Source organism: Lithobates pipiens, unplaced genomic scaffold (assembly GCF_037356315.1).
Source record: "Lithobates pipiens isolate NorthernLeopardFrog02 unplaced genomic scaffold, aLitPip1_a1.2 Scaffold_19, whole genome shotgun sequence".
Classification (NCBI taxonomy): domain Eukaryota; kingdom Metazoa; phylum Chordata; class Amphibia; order Anura; family Ranidae; genus Lithobates; species Lithobates pipiens.
This window is the reverse complement of record NW_027507764.1, coordinates 91166414-91192541: the sequence shown is the minus strand read 5'-3', so window position 1 is coordinate 91192541 and position 26128 is coordinate 91166414. Positions and strand designations below refer to the sequence as shown.

Below are 26128 nucleotides of genomic sequence, written 5' to 3'. Positions count from 1 at the left end.
ACCCCGAGCCAGACTCGGGATCGCATCGCTGGATACAGGGAGGACACGGAGAAGTTACTTACCTTGTCCCCTGGATCCAGCGATGTCCTCTGCGCTGTGTGATTGAGCTGTCCTCCGCTCGATTCACACAGTGCCGAATGCCGCCGAGCTCCGTTCCCTGTGACGTTACGGCGCACAGGAGCGGAGATCGGCGCCAAATTCAAAAAAGTAAAAGTGCACAAAACGCACACAGTACTGTAATCTTACAGATTACAGTACTGTATAAAAAAATACACACCCCCTTTGTCCCTAATGGTCTGTGCAGTGCCCTGCATGCACTTTTATATTATAAATACTGTTTTTTTCTGCCTGGAATTTGGAGATTGTCCATAGCAACCAGAAAGTGTCCCTTTTTCAGTGTTTTAGGATTTGATTACATTATTGAATAATTTTTATTATTATTTATTATATTATAAACTTTATCATACCCGGGATGTCTGCTAGACTCTGGTTTGAACAGATTTAAGAGAGTTATTCCTAAGAATTACAGGACTACAATATAAAACGCCAAATTTCCATGCAAAATAATTGTACCGCTTTCAGCACCTAAAACCAGAACGAATCATACCGCCAGGGAGGTTAAAGTTAATGGTCTTTACAGAGAAACTTACACAGACATGCTCTAAAGAATAATCCCACCCAGTGTCAATTGCTCCCTTTCTGGGTGGAGTGTGAGGCCGCGTACACACGGGCGGATTGTCTGCCCAACTAAGTTCGGCAGACAATCCGACAGACAGTCCGTTCAAAATTTGAATGAACGGACTTGACCACACACGATGAGCAGACAGTCCGCTGAAAGCGTGCGTGATGACGTGTACAGCACGTACGACGGGACTAGAAAAACGACGTCCTATACACTGCAATGCAACCTTCGGCCGTGTAAACTCTTTCTGAGCATGCGCCATACTTAGTCCGTCCAACTTGCCTACACACGAGCGGACTGTCCACTGAAACCAAGTTTGGACGGACAAAACCAAGTTTGAACGGACTGTCTTACGGAAATTCTGTAAGACTTTGTTCGTCAGATTGTCCGCTGAAAAAGTCCGCTGAAGCCCACACACGAGCGGATTGTCCGCTGAAACACGGTTCAGCGGACTAAGTTGGACAGACAATCTGCCCGTGTGTACGCGGCCTTACGGGGATCAATACTCTGCTATGTTTTCAGTCCTCAATGGTAAGCCCCATTTCATGCCAACATAGCGATGTTCAGGTTGTCAGCTTGTCTTTTCAGCCAAACTAATCTTGCTATCGGAGTGGGTCCTCCACATATTCCTATGTAAAAAAACTAGAGCAGTGGCGATCAACTCATGAGGTTTAGGGGGTCTCAACTGTGGTTCCTGACATTAGTAAGGGGTTGCACAAGTTATTAAGTATATGTAATGCTACATTGGACATCATTCAGGAGATGTTAAGAGACTGTGGATATGTCAAGCCAGCCATAGATGGTTCGAATCTTGGCCGGTACAGCAGGAACCGGCTGTGATTCAAACCATCTATGGGCAAGCTGATTATACCCAAAGTCAATCCCATCGATCATCTTGGGTACAACCAACATGTCGGATATTTAGCATACGACTATTGCCTGCAGCTATAGCCGCCAGCAGTAACCACTGTGTTCTCCTGCCAGGGATAGCTCCCTGGCAGAGGAATCAAGCGATTTTCTTTCCTGCAACCCATGGACGTTTAGAAACAGTTGGGAGTTTTTTTCAGCTACCCCTGAACTCTCCTCCATGTTATTTTATCAGTACAATGTATACAGGGTCATTTATAGTAGTTTCTGGCAGTTGAGGTTAGAGCCATTTTTTGGACCGCAAAAGAATGCGTTTAGAAGCTGAGTTTACAGGCATTTCAAGCGCCAACCGCTTCCAAACATGGTAATTCGCATTTAGCCGTGTTTCATTTACAGCCGTTTTAAATTTTTGGCTACTTAAATAAAGTGTTTAGAAGCATTTTTTGGAATGCAAAAAAAAAAATGGGTTCAGACCGATGTTCAGAGGCATTTGAAACGCCAAACAGCCTGCAAACGCAAACAGCCTGCAAACGCTGCTAAACACGGTAAAGTTTTTAGATGTTGGTTTCTAGCTGTTAACTAGTTAAATTATTCAGGAGAGGTTAAACAACGTCCCGTGTACATGAAGCCTAAACATCCGTTTAGCAGCAGCAGTGTACACAAGGCCTTACAAGCTGTAGTGTACATGAGGCCTTAGTGAAAAAAATATGTAATCGCATCCTAAAATATAGATGTATGTATAGACTCACTCATAACACAACATATTAAAGAGGTTGTATACCCGCTGAATTTTTTTTTTTACTCACCTGCAAAGGAAAAGGCATAATGAGCTAGTATGCACCGCATACTAGCTCATTGTGAAATACTTACCTTAGAACGAGGGCCCGACATCTGGCCCGATCCACGCCGAGGGAGCTGACATGTTCCCTCTGCGTTTCTTCCGGGTATCGCGGCTCCGGTGCTGTGAGTGGCCGATATCGCGCCGGAGATTTCTCTCTGGCAGGGTCCGGCAGACTTTCAGCCAAGAATCCCCTGTGCGCATGCGCCGCTGCAGTCAGCGGCGCATTGCGAGGGGAATATCTCCTAAACCGTACAGGTTTAGGAGATTTTTTTTTACCTACAGGTAAGCCTTATTATAGGCTTTCCCGTAGGTAAAAGTCCCAAAATGGACTATACAACCACTTTAAGTATAAACAGCAAGGATATATTCCTACCACACTATTCCTACGTGTTTAATACTTCCTTGCTATTTATACATATATCAAATTTTATCTTTTTTTTTCTCTCTTCATATATTTAAACTTCATGATAGCTCTACAAAGTAGATCATATTATAGGAGTGGTTTCTTGGAGTAGTTGTCTGCTACGGGCCCCGGAAGTGTTATATAGTTCTTTATAATTTATCCCTTAAGGCTGTGGGCTTTGGGGTCTGCCTACAATATTGGTTGTGATTCTCCAAATTCATTTATGAAGAACTTGTGGCCTGTTGAAAAATGAAGCCTGATTGAAGGTCTGTACTTGGTGTGTCTCAGCCATGCTGGATGTCGGGAGGGGATTGTCCTTGCTAAGGTCCCTGACAGCAGTGAAGAGTTGGCAGGTGACCAAATGCAGCCCCAGGTCACCTAAAAACTAGACTGCTTTAATGCCTGCATGACACTCTTTATCGATTAGATAGTCAGAATAAAGATGGATAAGGCCTTGGAGTCACAGGAACAAGCCGGACTATAAAGACGGCCCTGTAGATTCTACAAAAAACAGTAAAAACAGTACACTGTACCTTCATCATCCCAGCAACTTTGTTTCACACTTTCGCTGCCTTCTGCTAATACTGTTTGGTCGGTTGGCAAATCATCTTCTGGCAAGTCGCCCTCGCCATCTGCCGCATCCGTAACACTCTCCTCTTCTACGATGTGCAATTTGTCTTCATCATCAGAATCAGAATTTGCGTCTAACACATTGTTGTAACTGGTAACTGTGAAAGAGAAAAAGGAAACATTACTTAGTGCATGCGACTCATGACAAGCATGTGCTAATAGCATTTAGGGTAGCAAACATTTACTATGAGCTCATGATGTTGCAAATTAGGAAGCACCGTCAATTAGCTATTCTCCTCAGACCACATGGGGAACACTAAGCTTCTAATTAGAATATATAAATAAAAACATCACAGGCAGATAAAGTCAGCAGAGACATCATTCCACGGTGCTAACTTTTCCCTGAATATTTATTATGCAGGAAGGTGAAAGATACGAGCAAAATGAAACATTTACCTCTTCCTTATCTCTACTTACACCTTTGTGGACAGAAAATGACTGGAAATTGTAATGTATTAGGAATTTTTTAATTCCTATTGATGTGATTTTTCCATAGGTTGTGTTGAATAATTCAACAGGCACAGGCAAACTCTGGGCACAAAAAAATAAAAATAAATACATTTAAAATGGAGTTTCAGCCGTTTTTGTGTTTATTAAAAGTTAGCAGCTACAAAAAGTGGAGCGGCTGACTTTTAATAAAACAAACACTCAAGTGTCCCACGCTCCAGCGATGCGGCGCCCAAACCCTCGGTTCTCTCCCTTGTCTCTCCTCAGCACCGGAATTGCAAGTGTTGGCACCCCGGCTGTACACTGAGTGTACTTCCATCCTACCTGGGCTGCAGCACAGGACGTCATTTCCTCCTTCACCCCGCTGCCTTCTGGGACCTGTGTGCGTCCCAGAAGACGGGACATTCAGAAAGCGCTGTAATTCGCGCATGCGCAGTAGGAAACCGTCGGTGAAGCCTGAAGGCTCCACTGGCGGTTTCCCTTAGTTACAATGGTGGCGCCTGCACCAAAGCTGGGGGGGGGGGGGGCGACATCACGGGCTCCCTGGACAGGTAAGTGTCCTTATTAAAAGTTAGCAGCTACAGAGTTTGAAAGAAAATAAAAAGTTTGCGTCTGGAACACTGATTTAAGAAATGAATAGATGTAATTTGTATAAATAAATAGATATTAATAGATGCTAAAAATAATAGATAAGAATAGATATTTTAAAAATAGATCAGAACAGATAATATTTTTTTTTTTAGGCCAGATTTAAATTTTAATGCTATAAACACATGCAAGGTTCACTGTACAACCAATTTCAGATGTAATTAATAGTGATGCACGGAATTTCGACATTCGAAAATTACTGGCTGAAAAAAAGGGTTTTCAGCATTGTGCCGAAAGAAAAAAAAGTGTCGATAACGGCTGCCGAAATAAAGTCGATGATGTTGCGGCGATTTTCATTTTGGAGCACCACTGGTAATTAATAGAGAACTGAATACTAAACCCTTTTAGCACTGTTTAAATTGACAGCATAACCAAACCCCTAAGTAATTTCAGAAAACATTTTTTTTTTCTTTTTATTGAGCGTACCTAAGACAAACACAAGCACACAGGAGGTGCACACAATCATAAACGCCTATTGACAAAACACATTTCTAAGGACACCGCGATGAATACTTTTTAATACCGCACGCATGATTTCAAGCCTAGAAATATTCGATATTTATTAACTTATTACAGTCTTATATTTCATAGTTAATAGAAAAAAAGACATGAGAAAATAAGCAACAATATAGATATGCAGACACACAACAAATTCCTCCTAATCAACTTTATTGAGATTCAAGTAGCTCATAAAGCAATCATCGCTTATGCATTTCATCCTAATTGGCCTTGGTCATAGCTAAGACTAAAGCCTTTTAGCCTAAAACCTGTAATCGGTGATTACTTTGTGAGCCACTTGGATCTTCAATAATTGTTTATTTTGATGGATTAAAGGGGTTGAAAACCCTTGTGTTTGTTCACCTTAATGCATCCTCTGCATTAAGGTGGAAATAAACCTGGCAGTGACCAGCCCCACCGTTTTACTTACCTGAGCCCTGGAACTTGACCCGGCGGGGATGCACTGTCTCACTGCCCGGGGGTTCTCGGCTCTTGATTGAATGGATTGATAGCAGCGCAGCCATTGGCTCCTGCTGCTGTCAATCAAATCCAATGACGTGGGCGCCGGGGAGGCAGAGCCGAGTCATACATTTTTCTATGGACGCTGTATGCTGGACGCAGGAGCGCGCCCGTAAGGTAACCCCCCCTGGAGAGCGCTTCTCCCAGGGGGTTACCTGATGTGGGGAGCAGCCGTGAGAGACGCTGAGGGACCCCAGAAGAGGATGTTCGGGGCCACTCTGTGCAAAACAAGCTGCACAGTGGAGTAAGTATGATATTTTTGTTATTTATATATATTTTTTAATAATTAAAGCTTTACAATCACTTTAATTTGTGCTGGTATCTCTATAGTGTTGCTGTTTAACAAACCCACCTTTGTTAGTTAAAGAGGCAACTGGCAACAGACATGGAATGGTGGTGGGTGGATGGGGCTTAGCTCTATGGGCCAGCACTTGGCATCAAAGTTAGCGAAATGAAAGAATATTCCTGACCAGATGAGTTACCATTCTTTATTTCAAGATGGCCGACTAACTCTGCAGATCCTTCCTGCATGTGTGTCACCTGTATGGTATGCAGGGAATAACGCAGAGCTTCAAAACATATTTTTCAGGAATAAATAGTTTTTACCAATGGAAAAATAAAGTGCCAAAGAGGCACTAAGCCAATTATTTCACTTCTTCTTCTTTACTAGAGCCAGGTGAATGAATCACTGAAACCTTCAAAGCATAATTCCAATGGCCTAGAATTAAAGCAAGCATTGATCATTCTTCTCTTGTACAGAGAGCCATGCCTAGAGTTCAGGATATTCAATTCCTCCCTTTTGTCGGTGTGTTGGCCATGACGCAGTTCAGCACAGAGCTGTAAGAGGAGCAGGAGAATAATGACTGTGAACGTACACCCAGCCAGACCTGCCAATAAAACACGCTGCAGCAGGTCAAGATATCCTCCAGCAAGAGCAACAAGTGCTGATTTATGCCCCGTACACACGATCCGAAAATCCGACTTTTTCCGCTTACTAGTCGCAAGTAGAAATTGAATATAGGTTACTAAAGTCACAATTCTCGTACGACAGGAAAAAAAAATGAGAAGTGATGCAATGTGTTGTAGTGTATTTGTATTGTATTTTCGGGTGACAACTGTACTGACTAAACGAAAATCGTACGATCTGGTATTGTACGAGGAAAATTTTCATGCTTGTCTGAGGTTTTTTTTACCTTACTGCATAGAATACAGTAAGGTAAAAAAAATACCTTCAGTCTTCACAACCACTTGAAAGTGACTGCAAAGGCTGAAGGTTTTTTACCTTCATGCATTCTATGCATGAAGGTAAAAAACTTTCTGTGTGCTGCTTTCCTCACAGCTCCCCAAATACTCACCTGAGCCCCCTCTCGATCCAGTGTTGTGCAGAGGAGCCTTGGCTGTTCTGTGTCTCTCTCACCTCGTTGGCTGAGACACAGTAGCGGCTGTCAATCACAGCCAGTGAGCCAATGGGGGGGGGGGGAGCTGCAAGCATGCCCCATAGCAAGTGGCTTGCTATTGGGGGTGCTAGTCAAGGAGGAGGAGCCAGGGACATGAGAAGAGGAGGATCAGGGCTGCTCTGTGCAAAATCATTGCACAGAGCAGGTAAGTATGACATGCTGGCGTGAGCTAAAAAAAAACACCACATGAGTCACAGCATTAGTATGTGTTTTAGTGGAACTCCCAAAGATTACATTTTAATTATACGTGAAGCCTTCCAGTATACACTGTTTCATATATCCAGCAAAGCTTAGAATGCAGCCTTATTTGCACCAGAAGCTTGCACTCTGGTGAAACACTTGCCAAGACAGTAACAACTAATAGCATGCCAGAGGTGCAATATTTCCTTGGCCATGGAAACCGATCATCCAGAATCAATGCAGAAATGCTTTTCTGGAACTCTAAAGCCGCGTACACATGGTTGGAATTTCGGCCAGCAAAAGACCAATGAGAGCTTTTCGTCAGAAAATGCGACCCTGTGTATGCAGTATCGGAATTTTGCTGGCCGAATTTCTACCAGCAAAAGATTGAGAGCAGGTTCTCAATTTTTCAGACAGAAATTCCGATCGGGTGTATGCAATTCCGACGCGCAAAAACTCACGCATGTTCAGATTCAACTACGAGATGAAAGCTATTGACTACTGGCTATTGAACTTCCTTTTTCTAGTCCCGTCGTACGCGTTGTACATCACCGCGCTCTTGGTGGTCTGAATTTGGTGTGACCGTGTGTATGCAAGACAGCTTGAGCGAAATCCCGTCGGGAGAACCATCAGAGCTTTTTCCAACCAAAATTGCGATCGTGTGCACGTGGCATAAGACTCGATTCACACCTAAACCGGCCGCGGATCGCACAGGAACGCTGTGCGTCCCTGTTCTCCATTTCAGGGCCTAATCTTTGCCTTAATTCAGCCCTGAAACTGAGCCAGCTCCTAAGCCATCCCGGAGATATGTGAACTGGCTCCATAGAGAGCCGGTCAAATTCTCCTGCTATGCAAATTGGATGTGGAGAAAATCCACATCCAATTCGCATTGGTGTGAACCCAGCCTCAAGTGGGCTTATCGCACAATATTAGTATGGCATCATTTATATTAGGTCTTTATTATCAGCAAATTTTCTGATTCTAGATGCAGGGTCTTAACCACATGCCGACCGGGCCATAGCCGAAAGACGGCTACAGCGCGGCCGGCTTATTCTAGGAGGGCATCCATGGACATTCTCCCAGTATCTTGCTCCTGTGCGCCCCCTGGGGTGTGCACCCGGGAACTTCCGTAACCCCCGGGTCCGGACTCGGCGCATCACGGATCACAGTAAATCACGGCTATCAGCAAATGACGGAGTGATCACTTGTAAACAAACTGGCGTCACGTCATGATGCCGGTTCCTCCCTCCTCTCTCTGTACCGATCGGTACAGTGAGAGGGGAGAGGGGGAGAGATGGCAGCAGCACTGTGGGCTGGATGTAAAGTGCCCACAGTGCTACTCAGTGCCAATAATCTGCAGTACTCTGCCCATACTGTGCAATAATCTGGCAATACTCTGCAACACAGTGCAATACTCTGCCAACACTGTGCAACACTCTGCCAACACTGTGCAAGACTGTGCAATACTCTGCCAATACTCTGCAACACTGCAATACTCTGCCAATACTCTTCAATACATTTTAAAAGAAACAAAGAATTATTTGTTTTACCAAATTTACAGTCTTTTTTGATTAATAGATCAGATCATTAATAGCAAAAAAATAAAAAACCCAGCGGTGATTAAATACCACCAAAAGAAAGCTCTATTTGTGTGAAAAAAAAGGACAAAAATTTCATTTGGGTACAGCATTGCATGACTGAGTAATTGTCATTCAAAATGTGAGAGCACCGAAAGCTGAAAATTGGTCTGGTTAGGAAGGGGGTTTAAGTGCCCAGTGGTCAAGTGGTTAAAAGCCGTATTAGTGTCCCACAAGCTGTGCCAGTAAATTAGACCAACCAACCTTGGCTAGCAACAGCCTGAAGGAGAGGCATTTTCAGAAGGAGACCGCAAAAATGCCAGCCCTAATCTGCATGCTAACGTGGTGCACTGCAACACTTGACGTGAATGAATATTTATTTTGAACGTGCGGTGAAGATGACAAAAGAAAAAAAGCAGAACAGCCAATAGCAACTAAATAAAAGTCTTCTGTGATTTAACAAAATGAGTGAGATCCAGAGTAGTGTTATGTGTGTGGATGGAATAATGCACCCATGCTACTTGGTGATGTGGCCCTGTATGCACTGACTTCCATCCCTCCATTACCCAGTGGAAGCCAGCTGTTTGGAAGGCTATCATAGCTTCCCAGGCAGAGTATTACATCATATACAGCTATCAAGATGTAGCCAGGCAAATACAGCACAGAATGTATCTGTAATGGAATTAGGCTTTCAGCTCTATTCAGCTTAACCTCCCTGGCGGTATGATTATTTCGGATTTTAGGTGCTAAAAGCGGTACAATTATTTTGCATGAAAATTTGGCGTTTTATATTGTAGTCCTGCAATTCTTAGGAATAACTCTCTTAAATCTGCCCAAACCAGAGTCTAGCAGACATCCCGGGTATAATAAAGTTTGAAAAATTAAATCATAAATTATAATATAATAAATAATTATAAATAATTGTACCAAATAATAATATAACAATAATAAAAATTATTCAATAATGTAATCAAATCAAAAACACTGAAATTTGCTCAGTTGCAGAATTGTCACTGTCATTACTTTTCAGTATTTGATGACGGATCTCCCCACAAATCGCTATCGCTCAATTCTGCGAGTGATTCCAATTTATTATCGCTGTTTTCTAGCTGGTCTAAAATCATTTTTGATGTAAAGTGACAGTTTTGGTTGCTATGGACAATCTCCAGTTTCCAGGCATAAAGAACAGTTTTTATTATATAAAACTGCATGCAGGACACTGGACAGACCACTAGGGACAAAGGGGATGTGAAATATTTACATACAGCAATGTAATCTGTAAGATTACATTATACTGTATGTTTACTGTTTGTTTCACTTTTTGAATTTGGCGCCGATCTCCGTCCGCGTGCGTCGCAACGCTCGCAGGGCACGGAGATCGGCGATGTGATGAATCGAGCGAGACACGGCTCGCTCGTACAGCGGGTAGACAACGCTGGATCCCAGGGAGAAGGTAAGTAAACCTCCTCCTGGATCCAGCGATGCAGTCCCGAGTCTGGCTTTTGGTATGAAAATTCCACCCCGAGCCAGACTCGGGAATACCGCCAGGGGGGTTAAAAGAAACCCTGGTAAAAAAAAGTAAAAGTTAAAAGGGCCTACCTAGAAAAGATTACCTGCAGCCTGTCCTTGGTACTAGCAAGAAGACCTTTTTGTTAAGCTGGCCATATAGGCCAGATAGATAGAAATTAAGCAAGTTCAGCAGGGACCAGCTAAATTGTGATCAATGTATGGCTGCTTGTTCTCGACAGAAGTCGATCCAACCATCAACTTCTGTCAAAAGGGTTTGTTGGAAAATGTTTCTTGATCAGCAGTGGTAGCTAACAGGCTGCCGCTGCTGATCAGTGTATACTGTCCCCACTGTCAGAATACAATGTCTCAGCAGAAAGGATCCCTTCATCGCTTACCAAAGTCGTGTGTAGCGGCTGAAACGAACTAATCCCTAGGATGGATGGGCAGGAAGTCGAGTGAGGTCAAGATGGCCCCCACTTGGCTCTATGCCCTTGGAGGACCGGAGCAAAGTCAAAAGTCACTTCCGCTCTCCGGGCCTTAAAGGGACAATTTTGTTTTTGTGTGAGATCTGAGGTATTTTTTTTCCCCCCAAAAAAATGGCATTTGAAAGACTGCTACGCGAATACTGTGTAACATAAAATATTGCAACGACCACCATTTTAGTGTAATTAAAGTAATTTTCTAGAAAAAAATACTGATTTTAACTTGTAAACAACAAGTGACAGAACTAGGCTCGGTCCTTAAGTGGTTAATGTAGAATGGAGCCCTAGGTAAGGTAACAGCGTAAATGTCCAGTCATGACCAATCAATTGTTATAACGAAAAAAAAACAAGAAAAAAAATACACACGGATGGCCAGTATTACTCATACAAACATAATAGGAAGCCCGATTGTGGTAAATAGGGAGCTGATATGTCGGAGTTTACTCAAAAATGCTAACTGCCTGGTTGATAAAATTATTTTTGCATCACTGACCTGGAGATAAACTTATTTGAAGTGTGCATATAAACTTTTGATGGATTACTTTGCAAGTATATAATGGAACATTGCAAATTCAGTATCAGATAGGCAGCCTGATAGGAACATCAATGGCAGCTGACGCTTATGATAATTGTAAGGAAGTGACTTGACTTCGTCAGTATTGTTACTGCCAGAATCTTCATATAAAAAACTTTGTGAGATTCAGAAAAATTATTTGCCCAAAAAAAAAATGGTATACAGATATGATGCCAAACATACTGAAAAAACGTTTGAGGCCCATTCCCCCCATTGCGTGGAAATACATGTTACTTGTGTTGTTGCGATGTAGTATAGTATCCCAATTCACCTTGACAACAGATGCATGGTGCCGGAAATGCTACATACACCTTGGGGGTTATTTACGAAAGGCAAATCCACTTTGCATTACACATGATTGGATGATAAAATCAGCAGAGCTTCCCCTCATTTCAGATCTTTCCCTCAGATTTACAGTGACTGCACTTCCAAGTGGATTTGCCTTTTGTAAATAACCCCCCTCATGTCCTCATTCATTGATGGTCTGAGGAACCTGATGTAAATTGCAGATGTATTTCCATGTCTGGAAGAGACAATTGCAATATATAGACAGCCAATAGTACTGAATGGCTGGCTGTACGCTAGCTGTACGCAGGTATACGCTGTGCTTGCATAAACTTCTGGGACTTATGCTCATGCAAGCACTGTGTATACCCATGTCCAGCCATTCATTGACATGGGTGGATAAACACAACAAATGTCTTTTATACACATGCAATTTACATTGGATGCCCCAAACCACATGTGTATATGAGACCATTACGGTAAGCGAGGCAGCCCATTCAAATGAATACATGCGACATTTATGAGGTAATGCACTGCAATTGTGTGATGTGCCTGTGGTAAACAGAGATAACTGGCAAACAACTGATGATTCCAGTCATAGAACCAATGTGGGAAAAGCTGCAAATTGATTACTGAGCGTTCAGTTTGAGTATACTTTCTGACAGCAACAAACCGGAAAATGCGCAACGCGTCCTGTACAAACGTTTCCGCGTATGGCTCCCAGGGATTAGGTAAGCAGTAAGGAGGGAGTAGGCAGGTTGGGCCTGTGGAGGTTTTCATACCGCTCCGGAAACCGGCAGCTATAAAAGGTAAAGAACAGGCCATATGACACATTTAGAGGCCTGCTGATTAACAAAGCTCCAGGCCACACAGGAGTGAGCCCAGGAAAAAAAAAGAAAGAAAGGTGAAGATAAATTTCCTGGACATTCTACAGCACCTAAGACGAGGAATCGCAGTCAAGGTTTACAATTTGGCTTCCAGCCAGACACTGCAAGAGGCAGTGCAGGAGCCTTATGTTTACCATTTCATTCCAGCAAAGGTGTTAACAGATGAAAGGAACGATGTCACACTTGTAAATGGCTAACAGCATTCTGAGGGGTTTTTCTGCTGCCTTCTACTGCGCTGTCGTATTTTGCAGGCAGAGATGAGAAGCCATCAAAGAGGCTATAGGAATCCTGTACTGAGAACAGAGCTGAGAAGGCTGTCATTACCTACAAGAAGAAAGCAATAAAAGCACAAAAAGCAATAAAAACACTTGTCTTTCTTAGAGTGGGGAGGAATTAGAATCTATGGCAGGCCTCTGTTGTTTGGTAAAGAAATTTCTCTTACTTCCTGTGTGGTCACAGGACAAGAATTTAGGCTAAATCTTCCCACTAGGAAGACAGCAATAAAAACATGACAACTTTATTAACTACTTCCCATTCTATCAAAAAACGTAAAAAAAAAAAACGTTCTGTGTGGGGTTGCGGCTTAAAAACACAGGGGACTGAATGTAGACACTTATCCGTTACTTGTGGCTGATCTAGTACCCCTCTAACCTGTAGAGGTAAAGCCAGCCTTAGATGATGCAAATATTGCTTTCCTGCAACCACGGGTTGCAGGGAAAAAAAATCACTTGATTCCCCCATCAACACAGTCAGTGTCCTGCTGAGCTATTGTGTTCTCACAGCTGTACCACCCGAGATTCAAACTGTCTATTGCCCAGATAGCAAGGATAACTTGCCAAAAATGTGTGGCACTGGTGAATTGTAAGTCTGTTAACTTGCTACACCTTTTCACTGGCAAGTTGTACACTTGCAGGGCACTTGAAGAACAAGTTCTAGATGACACTTTCAATTTGTAGCAAATTTGCATGGCAAGTCTCAAGCAAGAGCAAAGTTGCAGTGATGAGTCTACAGCAAGAGCTCTGCAAGTCTAATGCATGAAAATTCAGCCACAGTGACCCCTGTGGTGGGATGACTATTGCATAACATAACTGAACCAACTTGCAGCACACTTGCAAAATGTTTGCAAAGAAAGTTGATCTGCAGCCATGCAATGTGCAACAAACTTGTGATGCCTGGCAAGTCTAGCAATAGCTTACTTGCATTTTCAAACTTGCAGCATGATTGCTTGCTATCTGAGCCAGCTTTAATGAGACTCCACTTCTGACTGGTTTAAATAAAATATTTAAAAGCCCCACTGTATGTCCCACCATCATCTGTGGCCCATGGCTCCTTTTACTGAATAATGCCTATAGTCTGTAGTCATTATGAACTGGCCAGTGAAGATTGCAGGCACATGTAACACATTATTAATCTGAGGATGAGAACGTAACACTTTTGTATTTTTAAAGAATGATTTCAGACACAGCGTCAGCCAGGCTGCCTGGACCACGTGTCAGCGTTTTCTATTAGTTGTGAGGTATGGTGTGAGTTAGAAGTCTGGATGCTGTCAATGTCTAGGTATTTATGGGGTACATGGAGTCTGTTTGGACAGATACTGTTGTTAGCGACAGGGTATGATTTAGAACAACTAAGTGTGCATCTTTACATAATAGTAAAGGTAGGTGGTCATGTTTAGCTGCCGGGTCAGCTGGATGGTTTTTGAACTACATCTGGCACTAATAATTCTAGATACTAGATATAGGGGACCTCAAGTGCAGCCCCTGACATCACCAAAGTACCAAACATAGGATTTGGTGCATGGAATGCCAGAGAAGACTTTCACGATTCTGGCATATTAGAGGAAATGGTCAGAGTCTTGGACATGATTCAGGGGATGGTCACAGTCTAGAACATGATACAAGAGATGGTCAGAGAATAGGACATGATACAATAGATGGTTGAAGACTAGGCCATGATACAGGAGACTAGAGTCCAGAATATGACCAAAGAGGTTCAGAGTCTGGGACATGATAAAATAACTAGTCAGAATCTGAGACATGATACAGAAAATGGTCATAGACTGTGATACAGAAGATGATCAGAGTCCAGGAAATCATACAGGAAATGATCTGAATCTGGCATATTATACAGGGGATGGTCAGAGTCTAGGACACATATGTCAAACACAAGTCCCGCCAGGCTGAATCCGTGGCCCACCCAGTTTTGCAGCTGGAACGTGGTGGAATTACATCTGCTCCCCACTGTCACAGTTTTGCTCTCACTGGCTCCCAGATCTAACAGATCCCTGCATGCACTCATGGCGGGGACAGATCTCCATGATCTGAGAGAGAATAATTTCCCTGCAAGGCGAGGCACTGCCACCGACACAGGGAGGTACTAAAGACAAATACACGGGTAGTAGAGCCACCTACACAGGGAGGTACTAGAGCTGAGCCAAGTAGAAGAGAGTAGAGATACAAGAAAGCTCTGGGGGGAAGCTGGGGTGGTTGGTTGGTATTGCACACTATAGGTAGCGCACCCCTGAACTCTGTATGTAACAAACTCCCGAACCCTGCCCTCAAGATACAACTGGCCCTTTGAGGGCAACCACACTGATGATGTGGCCCACAATAAAATTGAGTTTGACACCCCTGGTCTAGGACATGATACAAGAGATGGTTGGAGACTAGTTTATGATACAAGAGATGGTTGGAGACTTGGCCATTATACAAGATATCAGTCTGGAACATAACCAATAGATGTCCAGAGTCTAGGACATGATAATGAAACTGGTCAGAGTCTGGGTCATGATACTGAAAATGGTCATAGACTGTGATATAGAATATGATCAGAGTCTAGGAAATAGTAGGAGAATGGGATATGATGCAGGAGATGTCAGAGTCAGGTACATGCTCAAAAGATGGTCAGAGACTGGGACATGGTAAAGGAGTTGGGCAGAGTCTAGGTCATGATAAAGAAATGGCTCGGAGCCTGGGAATCTTTCATGATATGGTCAGAAACTTGGACCACAATATAGGAGATGGCCAGAGTCTGGTATATGATACAGGAAATGGTCTGGGCCATGTTTAAGAGATGGTCGCAGTTTGGGACATAGTACAAGAGATGGTCAGAGAGTGGTTGGAGACTGCAGATCTGGTATCAGGTAGGGCCACGTAAAAATATTCTCACTGCACATGTTCCTGGAAATGGCAAGGTGTAGGCGGGTGCTGTAGCAAGTGCTGGCTGGAGACCTGTAACATCATGGGGGTTATTTACTAAAGGAAAATCCACTTTGCACTGCAAGTGCACGTGAAAGTACACTTCACTCGGAAGTAAAGTCGCTGTAGATCCGAGGGGGACATGCAAAGAAATAAAAAAACAGCATTTTAGCTTGCACATGATTGGATGATAAAATCAGCAGAGCTTCCACTCATTTCAGATCTACTCCTTAGATTTAAAGCGACTGCAATTTCAAGTGCACTTTCAGTGCAAAGTGCATTTGCCTTTCGTAAATAACCCCCCTTGAGTCAAACCACATATTGCCAGCACACCACTGATCTTCAAGATAATGTCCAAAGTTTATTAAAGTGAACACATGACAGCAGTAAAGTGCAACATTTCAGGACTATGCAGGACCCCTGCGATCGCCATGTAGACTGTAAACCTGCTGCAAGTGATGAACAACACATACTTTTCTAGGTTATTGCTAATCTGGTATCAGGTAAGAACCCAAGTGTGAAGGTTGGACACTAAGAACCACAGGGTCACATGGTCAGGAACCAAGGTAAAATATAGGAAATATAGTAGAGAAAGCAAAGGGATTTTAACGGTGCTTAATATTTTTTATAATACATAATTATACAAAAAAAGAGGTAAAATATAGTATATCATTAGGTACATATTTTTTAGTTATTTATAACCTTTGCCTGGAACATGCCTGCTATTTCATATTTTGATTGTATTTAATAAAACAGATTGACAAATGCTCCCTCTAGTGGTCAGCTGAGGCATCATAAGGCATTTGATCAGTAGCCATCAAAAATGTAGAGTAGATTTTCTCTGTGACAAACTTTATTAGTGTTACAGAAAGTCTTCAGCTAAACTGTGCAAAATGACCACGTGAAGAAACACCAGGCAGGTTTCAGAAGTGCAAAAATAGAGCTTTTTTATCTCCAGATCAGCAGCCACTTTGGTTTGCCAGGAAGTACCATCTCCATGCTGCCACCCAGCAGTTGTAACATCAGAAATATGATTCTACCCACCACTGGTCTTTTTTCAACTTCATTATATAGTCATTTCATTACTGAAAGTCTGCAAATAAGAAAATGTTTTTGACCACAGGTCTTCACATCCTGTCCAAACTGCATACTGGTCACTGTACCACACTGTACACTGTGCCTACTACATCTGATCTCAATAGAAAACACAGATCTGCATTTTGTGTACATATTCTGTACTCAAACTAGTTAGATCACCCAATTATTAATACATTTTTCAATGAATTCCTAAAGTGATTGCAAAGTTTTTTTAGAATAACAAACATGTCATACTTACCTGCTCTGTGCGATGGTTTTGCAAATGACAGCCCAGATCCTCCTGTTTGGGTCCCCCACCGGTGCTTGGGGATTCTCCTGTTCTCTGTGTGCCATTAGAGGAAGCCGCTTCCTATGGTGGCACATGTGGGGGCTTGATCCCGACCTGCACTCTATGTGTCTATTGACACACACAGTTCTGCTCAGCCCATCCCCCAGCTCCCTTTTAACTGGATTTGATTTTGGCACGCCCCCCCCCCACGGCTACCATTGCTCCTTTCAAGTTCAGTGAGGAGGAAGAGAGCTGCTGCTCCTGGGCACAGTGTTAGATTGAGATCAGTTAAAGCGGAAGGAAACCCATCCATAAAACACGTGCCGGGAATGTAACACTCCCATTGGTTGTGCTCTCAACCAAACTGTCAAACCATCCAATGGCTGGTGTCATAACTGATCACATGTGCAGCATCATGGCAGTTTCAGATTAAGCAGAGGCAAAGATGGCAGCTTCCTTGGCTGAAAACAATAGGGGGGTTTATTACACGTTACGTATTCGGGGGGGGGGGGGGGGGGGGGGGTTGGGCGCAACACTAGAAGTTTTTTTTTTTTACCACAATGTAGCAAATGCATTAAGGTAAGCAAAACCTTCAGTTTTTAACAATGCATATAAGAGGACAGGAACGGTTATTACCTTTGAATCTACCCCTTCCCCTCAATCTAGCTCAAATGTAGTTTGAATCTGTGCAGTGCAAGAATGTGGAGTCACTACTCCCTGCTATGCTTCAGCTATCCAGCTCTGTGTATATTAACCTCTTGCCAACTGCATTACACATATCTGTGATGGCAAGACCAGTGGTCTGCTGCACATACAGTGCATCCAGAAAGTATTCACAGTGCTTCACTTTTTCCACATTTTGTGGTGTGACAGCCTTATTCCAAAATTGATTAAATTCATTCTTTTCCTCAAAATTCTACAAACAATACCCCATATAATATACAATACCATAATGACAATGTGAAAGAAGTTTGTTTGAAATCTTTGCAAATTTATTAAAAATAAATGAAACAAATTACATGTACATAAGTATTCACAGCATTTACTCAATACTTTGTTGAAGCACCCTTGGCACTCAAGTCTTTTTGAGTATGATGCTACAGCTTGGCACACCTATTTTTGGGCAGTTTCTCCCATTCTTCTTTGCAGGAACTCTCAAGCTTCATCAGGATGGATGGGGAGTGTCAGTGCACAGCCAGTTTCAGATCTCTCCAGAAATGTTCAATTGGGTTCAAGTCTGGGCTCTGGCTGGGCCACTCAAGGACATTCACAGAGTTGTCCCGAGATCACTCCTTTGTTATCTTGGCTGTGTGCTTAGGGTCATTGTCCTGTTGGAAGGTGAACCTTCACCACAGTCTGAGGTCCAGAGCAATAGAGCACTCTGGAGAAGGTTTTCATCAAGCATGTCTCTGTACATTGCTGCGTTTATCTTTTGCTCAATCCTTCCAATCCAGTTCCTGCCACTGAAAAACATCCCCGCAGCATGATGCTACCACCATGCTTCACTGTAGGGATGGTATTGGCCAGGTGATGAGCGGTGCATGGTTTTCCGTTAGACATAACGCTTCCCATTCAGGCCAATCTTTCTTTCATCAGACCAGAGAATTTTTTTTCGCTGGTTTGAGAGTCCTTCAAGTGCCTTTTAGCAAACTTCATGTGGGCCGTCATGTGCCTTTTACTGAAGATAGCTTTCCTCTAGCCACTGTACCATACAGGCCTGATTGGTGGAGTGCTGCCGAGATGGTTGTTCTTCTGGAAGGTTCTCCTCTCCACAGAGAAATGCTGGAGCTCTGTCAGCATGACCATCGGGTTCTTGGTCACCTTCCTGACTATCGGGTTCTTGGTCACCTTCCTGACTATCGGGTTCTTGGTCACCTTCCTGACTATCGGGTTCTTGGTCACCTTCCTGACTATCGGGTTCTTGGTCACCTTCCTGACTATCGGGTTCTTGGTCACCTTCCTGACTATCGGGTTCTTGGTCACCTTCCTGACTATCGGGTTCTTGGTCACCTTCCTGACTAAGGATCGCTCAGTTTGGCTGAGCGGCCTGCTCTAGGAAGAGTCCTGGTGATTCCAAGCTTCTTCCATTTACAGTTGATGGAGGGCACTGTGCTCACTGGGATCTTCAATGCTGCAGGAATTTTTCTGTACCCTTCCCCAGATATGTGCCTTGATACAGTCCTGTCTCAAAAGGTCCACAGACAATTCCTTGGACTTTATGGCTTTGTTCGTGCTCCGACATGCAGTGTTAATTGTGGGACCTTATGTAGGCAGGTGTGTGTATTCTCAAATCATGTCCAATCAACTGAATTTACCACAGGTGGACTCCAATCAAGTTGTAGCAACATCTCAAGGATGATCAGTAGAAACAGGTGACAACAAAATGTGCAAAAAGTGAAGCGCTGTGAATTCTTTCCGGATGCACTGTAAGAGGTGGGTTGTGTCTCATGAATCAAATATGCTTGTGTTTGAAGTGTGTGTCTTGGAAAAATGCACTAGACTGTTATGTCAACCACCGGCATATATTCAAGAATTTGCAAGATACATACGTATAAAGCAGTGAATGTGTACCGTCTCAAATATTCACTTCAAGGGAATCTTCCTAGTGCATCTATTTCAAATTACAGGAAATGATTAACCACTTATGTCACAATATAATTATCTTCAGCTGAGCTGCACTGGTGACATGATGTAAATGGGGTTTCCATGGGCCATGGTTCCTTTTCTCTTTGTCTGGTTGGGTAGTAGAGCAGCATACTGCAACTCTCCCCCCTCCCCAGGTCCAGACCATAAACACCAGACGGGAATAAATATCACGTACAGCTAACCGGTTTATTTTTGCTTACACTGCGTGGGAGTTTAAATCCTGGTAGAGTCCCGGTAAAGTCATTGGTGAGGTGTAGGTTACAAAACTAAACTTTAGTGGAGACTTCTTAGAACAGAAGGTATTCAAATGTCTTAATTCATCACATATTCCAAAAATAAGAAAATTATTCCTCATTTCAGAACAGCTGGTGAAGTCACGCAAATCATTCCTTTAGGCCCTAACAGCCAATAACACAACCAGAACCGCCGGTGTATAGTGCAGTACAGCCCAGTTTTATAGGGTGATTTATTCCAAATTGTATAGAGAAGTTTCAGGCTTTTTGGACATCATCAGTGTAGTGTAAGGAAATCATGGCTATTTTTTTGGATATGTGAAGGAATAAAACGTGATAACTTTCTGTTCTAAGACTTTACTGTGATTTGCTTTGGGGGGCTTTTTGATCCCTTTAGTCCCCTCTCACCACAACCTAATGGCTATACTTTCTCAAACAGTAAACTTCAAGGGCTAGCTTACAATAGTGTTAGATGGACACAAGGAGGCGTTATGTTGCCTCCTTACTGCACATTTTCAACACAGAAAATTATGCCACAACCTCATGCTTTGCACGTGGCTGTGCCGCAGCCCCATTCAAGGTGAATTTTTGCCAGGTCAGATATACACTGCCTCCACTCCCTTTTCACCTTAAAGGAGAAGTATAGGAATCTAAAAGCACTGATCCCAGCTGCAGCGGTCTCCCCCGCCGCCTCTAAGATCAGAACTGAGCGATCAAACACCACTGATCACTCAGTTCTTAGCCCGCAGAGAGTTGGTGACTGTCAGTCTCCATCTCTCTGCTCTACCCCTCCACTGGAGCGCTGGGCTGTGTGTGTGTGTGTGTTTGGGGGGGGGGGGGGGGGTGTAGCAGCTGGCTCATGCTCTAAGTGGATCACTGCTGCCAATCCAGGCTTCTGGGCATATATCTACTATATGGTAGGGATCTTTTCAGAGCCTGGACCGGGTCTGTGACATCAGCCGACAGCAGACTTTAGACCAGATCTCTGACATCAGTAGAAGGCCGGTCAAGGGAGTGCAGAACTAAGTGCCCATGATCCATAGGAGCGGTATAGCCAAACAAGCATTGGCTATACTTTTCCTTTTAAGGGGAGTGGTACAAAATATGGCACAATCCCTTGTTTTTACCCCCCCCCCCCCAACCGTAAGTGTAAATAAGGTCTACTACAAGTATATGCCAGCTTTGAAAAGGCAGATTGTAAAAGAACATTACAAATATATTTGGCATTGTTGTTCTACCGCAAAAAGTCAAGAAGGGTTATAACTCCACCAGGTCTTTGTAGGTGTCTGCGACCCTGTTGGGGAGATGTACTCTCACTGCCTGTCCCATTGACAATCTGTCAGATTGTTAGAAGGTATCATCCGAAAAAGAAAGTGAGGCTAAATGTTTTAAATCCAGAATCCAAACCATTTACAAGGCTTTGCCTGAATAATGGCTTCAACACACTAATATAGTCTATGGAGTATATGTGGTGGCTGAAGGACATAAGTTCTGGCACAGCATGAGTATCACCTGCAATAACCAAGCCACCTTAAGCTGCTTCAGGGTGATAATAAGCACTATCAACCTTTGAAGGAGCTTGTTATCACATATTGACATTGTTCCAAGTCATCCAAGTATCTCTGTACAGGCGGTAGGCAAACGTGTACATCCTATTGAAATTGTAGTTGTCAGAGCCAATTGCAAAACAGCAAAAAGCCCTGAAGACAGTTCCATTCCAGCGTATGAGATGGGAGAACATGGTATAGCTGGAAGCAAGAGTAACTGGGTCTGGGTAGAACACAAAGACTTTTAAATCTGAGTGGCCCATTTCATATGCCTGCTCTCATTTCTCGGCTCAGCCTCATTAAGTGGCGATTACTTATTTCCATCTCCATCACCGCAGGTGGAAAATTAGAGCTGAAAAGTGTCTCTGTCGGTGATGTCATTGTGCCACTGGAACAGTTGGTTTAAAACACAGAATGAAACAAGCATAAGGTCACATGTTAAATCATGCTCGTTAGATCATGCGTGTAGGAGAGAACCTGTAATGCACTTTACACCTAATTACAACAGTTTGATTACAACAATTTATTTCCAAACAAACCCATCTCACCAAAGCACGTAATTAGTTGTAGGTGAATTAGGCCAGTAAATTAAAGCTTTATGGGTGATCAGACCTCATCCCAACATTTTTGTTTCATTATACATTAGGTTCCCGTCTGATGCTATTACACAAGACTGATTTATTTCCTGCAATTAAACAGGTGTATTATTTTGGGGTGTGGGGATTTTCTTTCCTACACCTGCCTAGAGTGGTGCTTTAGGCCCCATTTACACTTGAGCTGAGTGCCTTTGGTTGGGTTTTGGGTGTTTTTTGCAGACATTTTTTGCATGTGTTTCGAGCTTTAGCATGTTTTAGACAATGTAAACTAGCCAAGAAAACATGTGAAAAATGTGCATAATGCAACCTGTTCTCTGAATGGTGGAGGACGCCATTGCTGACTTAATGTAACCCTTCAGATTTAGGATATAAAGAACTAGATGTAACCAAGTTGGACCATTGTAAGTTTAAAAATAAAAGATTATTCCCGAAATTCAGCTTTACACCCCAGCCACACCAATTGCGACATTGAAATCGTGCTACTTCACTTGAAGTAGCATAATTTCAAAGTAGCATTTCAGTGCTACTTCAGGTGCGACTTGGGAGGCATCTGTGCAACTTCATTCACAGATGTCTATGCAAGTCGTACATGAACTTGCAAAGCGTTGTGTAGAAATTACTTTGAAAACTGGTGCGACTCCGATGGAGTCGGAGTTGCATTAATTTGAGTGCTTCCAATATGGACAATAGGGAGCAACTTCTCATTCGATTTGAAACTGTCAAATCGCATGACATGTCACACCGGAGTGACTCAGGGTAAAGCCCAACTCCAGGATATTAGTTACTCACCCTGCCTCTCACCTCTTTCTAACTGCCATGAGGAAAAAAAAGAAAAAACTATCCGAATGTCCATTTTATCTATCTGAAGTCAGTCAGGTGACGATTCTTCTATTTACTTCCTGGTGTTCTTTTTCGGGTGTCCACATCACTGGCTGCACATTGTGGACCCCTCCTATTGGTTAGAGGCGAAACCTCTAGTGGTCAGGTCCTCTCTCATAGGCTCAGGGGCAAGACGGAGAAGGTTCCATTGCCCAAGAAGATAATGAGCAGGGAAAAATGTCTGGTCCCTAGGACAGGATACTAGCTTGGCTCAGAGGAAACTGTGACTTTGATCCGTTACACAGCTTAAGCTGGCTCAGTTTATTTCATTAAGCTGGCCGATTTCCCCTTCCACACATTCAAGGTGGATGTGGGTATCCTCCCGGCTGTGTCACTGTATTTTGATAGTGAGACTCCATCAGAATAAAATGATTAGCAAAGAAGCCAATTGGCTAGAATTGCCGACTGAATGAAAAATTTCCAGCAGGACCATTGATTGATCGACTTCTCATGAACAGGAACAGTCATAGATGGATCACAATTTGGTGGGTTTCTGCTGAACCAGGCAAATTTCGATCCATGTATTGCTATCTTTATGAAAAGGTGTTTGGAATCAAGACTGTGTATTAGGATTATTGATGTACAATGCATTATTTAAATTACATTTTTGAATGGAGTTGGGCTTTAAACATTTTGGTGGACATTGTTTACTTTACTGGAACAGACCTCATAACAGCTGTCAGTCAGTCCCTGTGTGTCCCTTCCAAAAGGTATTTTCCATATGCCTTAGCATGTCAATGGTACCCCCCTGATGTGGGCGTACATAGGGTTAAACCTAGGGTAGGTATGGGTGGCCTATCTGATTTGCAGCGTAAACTCTGTACACCAGTCTGCATTCTGCTGATGAGAAACAATGAGGTTAATGAAAAGTACTTTGACCTCATAATAAGATGCGTCAGATTGCGCCCGTCAGTCGGCTCATGCACTAAGACAGCATGCGAGGTGCCAGATGTAAGACCTCCGTGGCGATGTAATGCCGCTAATTGAGCTCCCCACACCGATGAGAGCACAGATGCCAGCTCAATCATTTCAGTACAAAAGTATGATGGTGATTTAGCCTAGAGCTCTGTTCTGCATATGTCTGAATTGATAACTTAATAAAAATAACTAAGTGGTTACAATCTGGACTATGAATGTCACTATTCATAAGTTAGCGAGGAGCGATGAACAATGTTCAGTCAGTTCATCAAGTTAGGCTTCCAACAGAAATTCATAGTTAATGTAAATGCTTATCACACTGGTAATTATAATATTTTTTTTCCTGAGATTTCATTTGAAGGTCTGCCCACTTAGGAGAGTTGTGTGTGTGTGGCAAGTGTTCCCTAGGAAAAAAAGGATTTTCCCAGCCTCGTTGTCCAATACAGCTGTTGTTCAGATATTCGCATTATATAGTGTAAAGCGGAACCCCAACCGATACTTATAATTTAGGTTGGGTTAGAACCTCTGATTTTTTTTGCTGTCTGTGCCTCTATTTGGAAGATTTCCCCTAATTTCCTGTGTGACACCTGTCACCAGGAGAGGAGGTAAGAGGAAATTTTGAGGCTGGATTCACACTTTTATGTCAATATGCGTTGTATTGCACGTTAACACGAGTTACATGAAGACAGTCCATTTATTGTTAAATAACAGTTCAAGGCATGAATAATTTATACCTGGTTACATTGGTCCAGCTTGGACTAATGTAACTATGTATGTACTGTATATACCATACCTGTCCGATGAGCAACACCCTTGTGATAGCTTGGGCAGAGACAGGTACTTTTTATGGCGAGATCTGGGGTCTATTAGACCCTTATCCCCCCCTCTGCCCTCCAAGGCAACTGATCAAACAGAGATCAGAGAAACGCCAAACTGAAACCAGAAGTGGCAACATCCTTGTTGCTTCCAGCTTCATTTGTCACAGAGGAGAGGGAGGAACAATTGTTCCTCCCTCTCCTTTGCGAGCAGCCGACCCAACTACTTGAAGTTACCCGGTGTCCCCAATGGAATGGGTGAACCCACGAACGGCTGCGGCTGGAGGGGGCCCTTCTTATAATCTCTGCAAAAGTGGTCGGGCGTCTTATAAAGCCGTTCAAATCACTTTTACATGAAAAAATTGATACCGGGATTAAAGCTGCAGCTTTAGTCATGACCCTGGTTTCTCCTCCCGAAGACGTGTATATATATATATATATATATATATATATATATCGTGTTCCAGTTCCTGGCAATATCCAGCAACTTCGCACAGCCATTGAAGAGGAATGGACCAACATTCCTCAGGCCACAATCAACAACCTGATCAACTCTATACGAAGGAGATGTGCTGCACTGCGTGAGGCAAATGGTAGTCACACCAGATACTGACTGGTTTTCAGACCCCCCCCCCGGACCATACCCCCCAATACAATACAACTGCACATTTTAGAGTGATCTTTTATTGTGACCAGCCTAAGGCACACCTGTGCAATAATAATCATGCTGTCTAATAAGCATCTGGATATGCTACACCTGTGAAGTGGATGGATTATCTTGGCAAAGGAGAAGTGCTCACTAACACAGACTTGGACAGATTTTTGAACAATATTTGAGAGAAATAGGCCTTTTGTGTACATAGAAAAACTCATAGATCTTTAAGTTCAGCTCATGATAAATAGGGGCAAATGCAAAAGTGTTGGGTTTATAATTTTGCTCAGTATATATATATATATATATATATATATGACCTCTGGGCTAGTGGTTAAAGGAACACCAAATGTTATATAGACCTGGTATAAGAAAATCATTCCTATATGTCTTAAGCAGAAAGAAAATAACCTTGACGTTTAGCATTCAATAGAAGTCAATCAATAGACTGTCTTCTGATGAGCGGCAGTAGCCACACGTGGATTAAAATTTGTCCAGCCCCTGCTGAACTGGGTGAATGTCAATCCATCTAGGGCCACTTTTAGCATTCCGTCATATTTGTACTCTTTTATTTCCCTAAAACATAATTCCATTTCATAGCTACCATGAAACAATAAGACAACTGGGTCATTTAGTCATCTGGATTAAAGTTGAACTCCAGATAAACAGGTAAATACATTCAAGAGAATTGTCCTTCTGTCCAAACGGGTTTGTAATTCAGGAGGGGTGGAGACGAGACCAGTTTACCGGCACAAGAAGAGAGAGCAGCAGTGACCGGTCTTTATTACAGAAA

At 42.9% G+C, this 26128-nt stretch overlaps 1 protein-coding gene across 2 annotated transcripts in view; it reads right to left on the bottom strand.

The window, feature by feature from the left end:
* Window positions 1-26128, bottom strand: part of ZEB1 (zinc finger E-box binding homeobox 1) — a 195148-nt gene that overhangs the window by 51177 nt on the left and 117843 nt on the right. For both annotated transcript variants that reach the window (XM_077491065.1, XM_077491066.1), the window contains exon 2: window positions 3327-3521. In XM_077491065.1, the coding sequence (XP_077347191.1) occupies window positions 3327-3521 (195 nt within the window). The remainder of the gene's footprint in view (window positions 1-3326; window positions 3522-26128) is intronic.